This window comes from Protomyctophum bolini (genome assembly GCF_963924005.1).
Source record: "Protomyctophum bolini genome assembly, chromosome: 8".
Classification (NCBI taxonomy): Eukaryota; Metazoa; Chordata; class Actinopteri; order Myctophiformes; family Myctophidae; genus Protomyctophum; species Protomyctophum bolini.
The window spans coordinates 2820916-2830177 of record NC_137869.1 but is presented as its reverse complement, the minus strand read 5'-3'; the positions used below and the strand labels follow the sequence as shown (position 1 = coordinate 2830177).

At 43.5% G+C, this 9262-nt stretch overlaps 1 protein-coding gene across 1 annotated transcript in view; it reads left to right on the top strand.

Annotated features, from left to right (window-relative positions):
- Positions 1 to 5949: 5949 nt before the first annotated feature.
- LOC308319543 (sodium-dependent phosphate transport protein 2B-like) overlaps positions 5950 to 9262 on the top strand; it is a gene marked incomplete at both ends in the record, with an annotated part of 23029 nt that continues 19716 nt past the window's right edge. Inside the window, one exon of the mRNA XM_080769648.1 lies at positions 5950 to 6191. Within this exon, the coding sequence (XP_080625774.1) occupies positions 5950 to 6191 (242 nt within the window). The remainder of the gene's footprint in view (positions 6192 to 9262) is intronic.

Below are 9262 nucleotides of genomic sequence, written 5' to 3'. Positions count from 1 at the left end.
CCCAATGCTTGGGTGGCAAATGAAACCATGTCCAGTGAGCGTTTCTGAAGGCTGGGGTGAATCTATACAGTGTGTTGCGTCTGTGACTCAGTACTGTATGTACATACATCCATGCATGTGGGCTCTTGGTCACTTCAGTTGTAGAGCCTATATTATTGTGTGAGTTTGCTATTTCCTTTAAAGTTCAAGCCAGAGCTTTTTGGTTCCATCAATTCCAAATGTTTCATTTGAATATTGAAGGCTGGAAGTGGCTTCTATATACAGTATGTGTGTGTGTGTGTGTTGTGTCTCTGTCTGATGTTGAAGGTTTGTGAGTTGTGACAGGGTGGCTGTAATTGGTTCATGACTGGTAGCAAGTAGCAGTATACCTCTGTCTCTGTGTAGGCCGTTATTCCTCATGGGCATCAGTATGCCTTTTATTTCTCTGTCCAGTCCAATCCACTTTATTTATAGAGCGCATTTAACCCATTTTAGACAGGAACCTCTTTTGGTGTTCATAGCATTTTGTTTACTGCACTTTAGCTATTGAAAAATAGCAGATCTACAAGCTCATATAGCATGGCACCGAGTGCCACGCTACGAGCTTGTAGATCTGCCATTTTTTAGAAAATTTGTGACAATGCGGCGCGAATCTTTGAATATATAGTTTTTCAGAGCGAACGTCCTTCCTTGGAACAACATATTTTCAGATGGGGGGTCGGTGGGCCAATTACATTATATTTTTGGGGGTCCTTCACATGGAAAACGTTTGAGCAGCACTGACAGAGAAACAGTGTTTTTTCAGATTTAGAAGGCATTTGTAGAATGGTCCAGCAGGTCTCAATGTGTTAAAACAACACTGTTGAACCAAAAGTGCTGTTCACTCAGTAACCCAGGCTGTCTTTCTTCGTTATTGCCGTCACGTTGTGTTGTAGCGCGGTGCGGTAATGTGATTCAAGCGGTTGCTCTATTGCTGTCATAGTTGATAAAGGCGTCTCACTCCATAGTGACTGTTTGTGGCTGTGGAAAACTGAAAGACTTTAGTAGTGTTGAATGTGTTGCAGTGTGTGGTCGGTGTGTGTTGTGTTGTTTCTGATGTTGGAAGGTGGTGAGTTCAGTTGAGAGAGTTACAATATGGTCCATTTCCAATAATGTCCGCCCTCGGGCCCTCTCAGACTTATACAGTGACATATACTGTATGCTGGCATGTGTCTTTGAGGGGCGAGAGACTCCAAAATGGCACTGCATAAAAGGAACGAGACAGCACTTTGAAGACGAGTCCTTCATTCATTCATGACACTTTTACATCTTATTTTCTAAAACTCCTAAAGGGATAGTTCAGATTTTTTTTGTACTTGAGTTGTATGAAATATACTTGCCATTAATATAGTGGTTGTATAACTGTATTCATTGATTGCCCCGAGTGCCGTGGTGGGAGTTCTGCTCTGGTTTTGGTGAAATATCAAGTAGTCCCGGTCATTTTGTGGGGGGGGGGCACTGGGGGGCCACGCAGTAAAAGTAAATGAATCCAATAGTACACTTCTGTGTTTATTCCTACTAACAACATTACACATTAAAGGCAGCAGTATATACTGGCAGTCTTGAGATATTATTTATAATATTATGCAAAAACTCTGCAAAATAAACACCGTTTCCTGTATCAGGAAGTCGTCTTGTCACTTCCTGTGACCTTTCACCCCCACGGGTCATTAAAATATGTTATTTTTTGACGGCTTCCAGCAAATACCGTATACTTGTTAACCCCTTCAGTACGGGAACCGGCCTGTTGGTGTTTTTTAGCATTATGTTATGCTTTTATCTGTTGAGAAATAGCAGATCTACAAGCTCACATAGCGCTGCACCGAGTGCCAATGCGTGGGGGTCCCTGGGACAACATATTTTCAGATGGGGGGCCAAATACAGATAATTCTAGGGGGCCCTTGCCATGAAATTATTTGACATAGACATATAAACTGACATAGAAAGTAGAAACATAGATATTTCAGAAAACTGTCATGATTTTAGTAGACATTTAGTAGAATCATTCTAAGGTCCAAATTGGATAAAGGGATTGTGACATTAAAAAAAGGTTTTGGAATTTTTAGGTTTTCTAATCTCAATTGCACCCAAAAAAACATGAACTTTTAACATTCAGTAGATTTTCTGTGATCTGGGGTTTTCTGGCTCAAACAGGTGCTCTGATTTGCCGGCAGTTTGTGATGTAAGAGCCTGCAAATCCCATTATGTCAATGGGATTTGCCAGCAGATGTCACTGTTTTCACTGTGTTGCCCGTTTTCATTGTAGCTCAAAAGGCTTCCAAACCCCAAAGAAAACTTCAGACCACAGAAAATCCACTGAATGTTCAAAGTTCAGGTTTTTTGGGTGTAATTGAGGTCATAAAACCTAAAAGAAAAAACAAAAACGAAAATAAATGAAAATTAATGTCATAAAACCTTTAAATGAAAAAGGGAAGCAGTGAAGCCATGACTGCTATATCTCCTCATCCTCGCTCTGAGTTTTAAGATGGAGAGATAAATCATCTCGTGATCGGGAGGCCTTCAAGGCCGAGCGTTTATATTATATCCCAGCTCGGGTTCTCAAGGATCAGCGTCGCCCGGATATATACAGTATACAACCAACGGAGGGGCTTTTTGATCCATAAATCACGTTTAACCAATCCGTCAGATCACCTGGCCAACATTCTGCTCCCTGACGTTTAACCCATTTTGGGCGGGGACCCTTTTTCGTGCTTTAGCTGTTGAAAAATAGCAGATCTACAAGCTCGTAGCGCGCCACCGAGTGGCGCGCTACGAGCTTGTAGGTCTGCTATTTTTGAAAAATCGAAGAACGACTGACATTTAGAAACATAGCTTTTCCAAGAAAACTGTCAGGATGTAGAAGACGTTTTTTAGAATCTGATCTCGGGTCAGAATGGAAAACTGTCAGGATGTAGAAGAACATTTTTTAGAATCTGATCTCAGGTCAGAATGGGTTAAAACGAGGGAGTGTCATTGATTAATACGGATCACATGTAATGGCGGAGGGAGACGGACGCATGCCGTACCACGCCCTCTCATGAAGTACTTCATGAAATGGAACTATATTCTCCAGGGAGAGAAGGGAGTCCCATTCATCATCATAACATCATCATCATTGTGTATCGCTGAGTGAGTGGGTTTATATTTGACAAAAGGCAGCGTATCGTCAAGGTTTAGGTGGACATAAAGCTTGTGTGTTCAAATAATTATAAACCTGTGTGTTCCATTTGGATCCAATCAATCCTTGACAAGCTCTTAATAATTCATAATGTTATAGTTGTCTGTATTGCTTTCTTAGGAACATAGGATATTTTTAATATATCGTGCGTGCGTGCGTGTGTCTGTGCATGCGTGTGCATGCGTGCGTGCGTGCGTGCGTGCGTGCGTGCGTGCGTGCGTGTGTGTGTGTGTGTGTGTGTGTGTGTGCGTGCGTGCGTGTGAAAACCCTGAGATCTTTGCACATCTCATCTGCTCTTACACCAGATGTTGTTGTTGTGAATGAAGGAAACGGATCAGTTTCCATTCTTCAAGTGACCTTCAGCTTGGAAGGCAGCCTTTATGACCAAAGGCATTAAACACTAGACCATCACAGAGCTGTGGGTTATAGGTGCAATATTCTGGTGTTTTCTACACATCCACAAGAGTCTCTATATGAAATAAGATGAATAAGATAAAGTACGGTAAGAACTCGTGAATATTCATGGGCCGATAGCGCACGCGGTACTGTATATGTCACTTTGTGCATAATACCGCCATTGTCATTGTGTCGTTTTGTGTTATGCGTGTCTGATTATGCAAATTGACCGTGGACATCTTCATGGTTGTGGACTATTCATGGACATTTAACCCATTCTGACCTGAGATCAGATTCATACGATGTTTCCACTGGACACACACTGGTCTGATTAACCCATTCTGACCTGAGATCAGATTCTAAAAATGTCAGTCGTTCCTTAGATTTTTCAAAAATAGCAGACCTACAAGCTCGTATGAGCTTGTAGATCTGCTATTTTTCAATAGCTAAAGCATAACATAATGCCAACAACACCAAAAGGGGATTCCGCCCAAAATGGGTTAAAATGATGGCAGGGACATGACTGACTGCCGACAGGGATGTTTCTATCATTCGTGATGTTTATTATTATTCATTGTGGTTAAAAAATAAATGTGTTTCATGTTGCAGCTTCTTCTTCACGCTGTCTTGTCTTGTCTTTGCATTGAGCGGGCTCTAAATAAAACAACCTTGTGAAGTGTTGTCCGTTCTTCAGCAGAAGAATATGGGTTTTTTTTATTTTTCGGAGCAGTTACAGACAGTGTCTGGTCGCTATATAAAGTGAAGCCACCCCTATAACCACGTACGGTATAAGCCCTACAGTGTCCTTTATCATACAACAAACAGCAAACTGCAACCATTCCAAGCGTGAAAGCCTTTTTTGCTCATCAGACGCCGGTCCTGTTTATGTTCTCTGAACAACAACCCCCCCCTCGAGGTAGTCGAGGCAGCGGTGGCCGAACGGTTTGCGGAGCGGTCTTGATATCGTGAAGGTCGCTATAGTTCGTATCCCCGGACCGGCACGTTAAAATTACCACTGCTGAAGTGCCCTTTATGGACAAGGCATTGAACCCTCTACCATGAAATGTTCTATGAGCAGGGGCTGGCTGTAAACAAGTTCTTGAGCTTAGTCCAGTTACCCTGCAGGGTAAACATAGTACCTTTCCTTTCCTTAGTCCAGTTACCCTGCAGGGTAAACATGGTACCTTTCCTTTCCTTAGTCCAGTTACCCTGCAGGGTAAACATAGTACCTTTCCTTTCCTTAGTCCAGTTACCCTGCAGGGTAAACATAGTACCTTTCCTTTCCTTAGTCCAGTTACCCTGCAGGGTAAACATAGTACCTTTCCTTTCCTTAGTCCAGTTACCCTGCAGGGTAAACATAGTACCTTTCCTTTCCTTAGTCCAGTTACCCTGCAGGGTAAACATAGTACCTTTCCTTTCCTTAGTCCAGTTACCCTGCAGGGTAAACATGGTACCTTTCCTTTCCTTAGTCCAGTTACCCTGCAGGGTAAACATGGTACCTTTCCTTTCCTTAGTCCAGTTACCCTGCAGGGTAAACATGGTACCTTTCCTTTCCTTAGTCCAGTTACCCTGGGTAAACATAGTACCTTTCCTTTCCTTAGTCCAGTTACCCTGCAGGGTAAACATAGTACCTTTCCTTTCCTTAGTCCAGTTACCCTGGGTAAACATAGTACCTTTCCTTTCCTTAGTCCAGTTACCCTGCAGGGTAAACATAGTACCTTTCCTTTCCTTTCCCCAACAAAAACAGCAAGTTGAACATATTCTTTATGGCTTGTAGTAGGCTACAGGTTGGGTTCTCAAAGTCTTTGGCTGGGGATCCACCGGCAATGCTTTTGACCCCCGCCCCCACCCTCCCCACTCACTCCCGATACAAATTGACCGCTACAATAACCTTAATAATGGAGAAGATACGTCATAAATTAATACTGATCACCAGATGTACTATATGTGTACTATTATGTAAACTCTTATTTTCCAGTTTCCAGCCATTCAGTTTTTTTTTTTTTTTTTCTTTATAATAATTTGGCGAACCCCAGCCTTAGTAGACCCTAGAAAAATATCCTTTTAACCCGTTTTGGGCGGGAACCCCTTTTGGTGTTGGCATTATGTTATATGCTTTAGCTATTGAAAAATAGCAGATCTACAAGCTCGTAGCGCGCCACTTGGTGGCGCGCTATGAGCTTGTAGATCTGCTATTTTTTGAAAAATCGACTGACATAGAAACACAGCTTTTTCAGAAAACTGTCATTTGCAAACAGACATTTTTAAAATCTGATCTCAGGTCAGAATGGGTTAACGCAAGCCACCCACCCCCTCAAAAAAAAAGGTGTAATAATGTACCCTCTTACACATCTATCATGGAGACACTGGATCTCCTTGAGGAAACCCAATACGGGCCTCATGCCTTCAAAGAGCCACCAGAACCTCTGCAGCAGATCTGTTCTGGTGGTGAAACCCAAACAAAAGCAACAGACCCGTGTTTACGCTGTGGTGGCAACAGTTTGAACGCCGTTTCAAGTCCCTCTCGGTCACACCGCGCCCGCCGCCCGCCGCGGGACGGCCAGGCCAACACGTTGAGCGAAGGCAGAGAGAGGAGAGGGTCTGCTCCAGGTTGTCATCGCTGAGCTTGAGGTTCCCGTTGAGCCCCCCGAATCAAAGCCAAAACATGTCCTGTTCAAGTGCCTTGTTCTAATTGTCGAGAAAAGGCGGGTGAGGTCACCGGCCCGACTCGGGTGAGGGGGACGGGTGGACGGGGACGGGGACGGGGGGGGGGGACAAAAAACTAAACAAGGACTACAAAGAGAGAAAGAGAAACCCTGGCCGCTCGGCCGTCACACGGCGGCCCCTGAGCCGCGTAAACACAGAGAGAGGGCATTTATAACATCTACAACAGGCCTTCACAGCCGCTCCGCTGATAATTGGCAGTGATGGACAAAAGGAAACCCAAGTCCAAACAAACTGCATATGAGCTCCCTATGGACCCCCAGGCCCTCTGGAAGACATGCCTCTCTATCTCTATGTCTCTCTATGTCTCTCTGTCTCTCTGTCTCTCTCTGTCTCTCTCTCTCTCTCTGTCTCTGTCTCTGTCTCTCTGTCTCTGTCTCTGTCTCTGTCTCTGTCTCTGTCTCTGTCTCTGTCTCTCTGCTCTCTCTCTCTCTCTCTCTCTCTCTGTCTCTCTCCTCTCTCTCTCTGTCTCTCTCTCTCTCTCTCTCTCTCTCTCTCTCTCTTCTCTCTCTCTCTCCTCTCTCTCTCTCTCTGTCTCTCTCTCTCTCTCTCTCTCTCTCTCTCTCTCTCTCTCTCTCTCTCTCTCTGCCTCTCTCTCTCTCTATCTCTCTCTCTCTCTTTCTCTCTATGTCTCTCTATCCCTCTATCCCCCACACTACTCATTACTCATACTTTAGTGGTATCTGTAGTAGTCGGTCCAGTACATTTAGGAGCAAGTATAACGGCCCCTACAATACGTGTTGTTTTTTACTCATACTATGTCATATTTGTACTCTTGGGGCGAATATACTCTGTCCACCTATAATGTGTATGTCCTCCCCTGCGTGCACGCGTGTGTGCGTACGTGCGTGTTTCTCCTCTCTCTGTTTCCCAGCACAACCTCAGCACCTTGCCCCCCCCCCTCCACACCCCCCCCCCCCACTCCTCCCCCCCCTCCACCTCTCCCCCCCCCAAGGTGAGTTTCACTGGTAATTGAGTCGTTTGGTTTGGGCACCTTGAGGCTCCGTGAGGTGACACGCTTCAGCTTGATTCATCGCCCTCCCACCCCCCCCCTCCCTCCCTCCCTCTCCCCCCCCCCCCCCAGGTCCCCCTCCAACCCCCCCCCCCCCCCTCCTCCTGCACGGAGCCCCTATAACTAAAACCTTGTTGGACAAATTAAAAACAATTTAGTCTGTCGCTCTGGCTTGCCTCGCCAGCCCGTAAACACAAAGTGTTTTGGTCATTCGAGACGTAAGATCGAGGCCCCGGTGATTATCTGCACTCTTTTAACACATTGTAGCCGGGAACCCCTTTTTGGTGTTTGGTGTTGGCATTATGTTATGCTTTAGCTTTTTTTAAATAGCAGATCTACAAGCTCATAGCGCGCCACCCAGTGGCGCGCTATGAGCTTGTAGGTCTGCTATTTTTGAAAAATCGAAGAACCACTGACATATAGAAACATAGCTTTTTCAGAAAACTGTCAGGATGTAGAAGACATTTTTTTAATCTGATCTCAGGTCAGAATGGAAAAACTGTCAGGATTTAGAAGAACATTTGTAGAATCTGATCTCAGGTCAGAATGGAAAACTGTCAGGATGTAGAAGAACATTTGTAGAATCTGATCTCAGGTCAGAATGGGAAAACTGTCAGGATGTAGAAGACATTATTTTTAGAATCTGATCTCAGGTCAGAATGGAAAACTGTCAGGATGTAGAAGACATTTTTTAATCTGATCTCAGGTCAGAATGGAAAACTGTCAGGATGTAGAAGACATTTTTTTAATCTGATCTCAGGTCAGAATGGAAAACTGTCAGGATGTAGAAGACAATTTTTTTAATCTGAACTCAGGTCAGAATGGGAAAACTGTCAGGATGTAGAAGAACATTTTTTAGAATCTGATCTCGGGTCAGAATGGGAAAACTGTCAGGATGTAGAAGACATTATTTTTTAGAATCTGATCTCAGGTCAGAATGGGAAAACTGTCAGGATGTAGAAGAACATTTTGTAGAATCTGATCTCAGGTCAGAATGGGTTAACTCACAAATCAAAACGTGTGTGCATGGCGTTCCGCTCCAGAACCCCCGGCCGTCCCCGGCGACATGTCAGACACGCCCCCGTGTGCAGAAAGACCAGAAATTAGGATTAATAACCTTTTCCTTTCTTCCTCACGACGGTGGTGAAGGATATGTATGCCTCCTTCTCGCTATAGTACAGTATAGTACAGTACAGGCCTGATACTGACTGCAGATTTAGTTTGACACCATATATTATACAGACATGATGCATTGTTCATGTTATTGTAACCCGCCCTCCACTGAAGGTAGCTGAAAAAAAGCCTCTGTATATGAAAGCTTATGGTCTGAAGAATCGTGATGAGTGGAGGAGTTGCTACTTGTACATTTGTATTTATTTGTATTTATTTATTCAGCACAGTTTAAAAACAACACAGTGAACATATAAATATGAGAAGGGTAAAGTGCTAGGCTGAGGCAAAAAAGCCCAAGGGGCTTCTACGAGGCCTCTACCTATATAGATTATAATGAAACATTGTACATGAGATATAGAATATCCAGAAAATATGATATATAAGTATATAAAACATAAACAAAACAACAAACAAAAACACAACAAGAACATGATTAGAATTTTTGGTTATTTACATGATTAGAGAAAAGAACAGATGATACAAAGAAATATAATTAAGTGATCTGGTCAATTAAGTGGGTCCTAAACTTACGTTTGACATTTTTTTAAGGAAGTAGAATTTGATGAGATTGTTATTAATACATAATACTGTATTAACTGAAGCCTATAGTATACTTGGTATAATATTGTGGCATTGCACGCTTCATAGTATCATTATAGTCGGCTGAATTGTTGTGAAAACATGTGCTCTTCCCCAAGAAAATGTCTTGCTTCCTTTTACCTTCCTTTTTACCTCTAAATGCTAAATGTACGGTCTGGCAC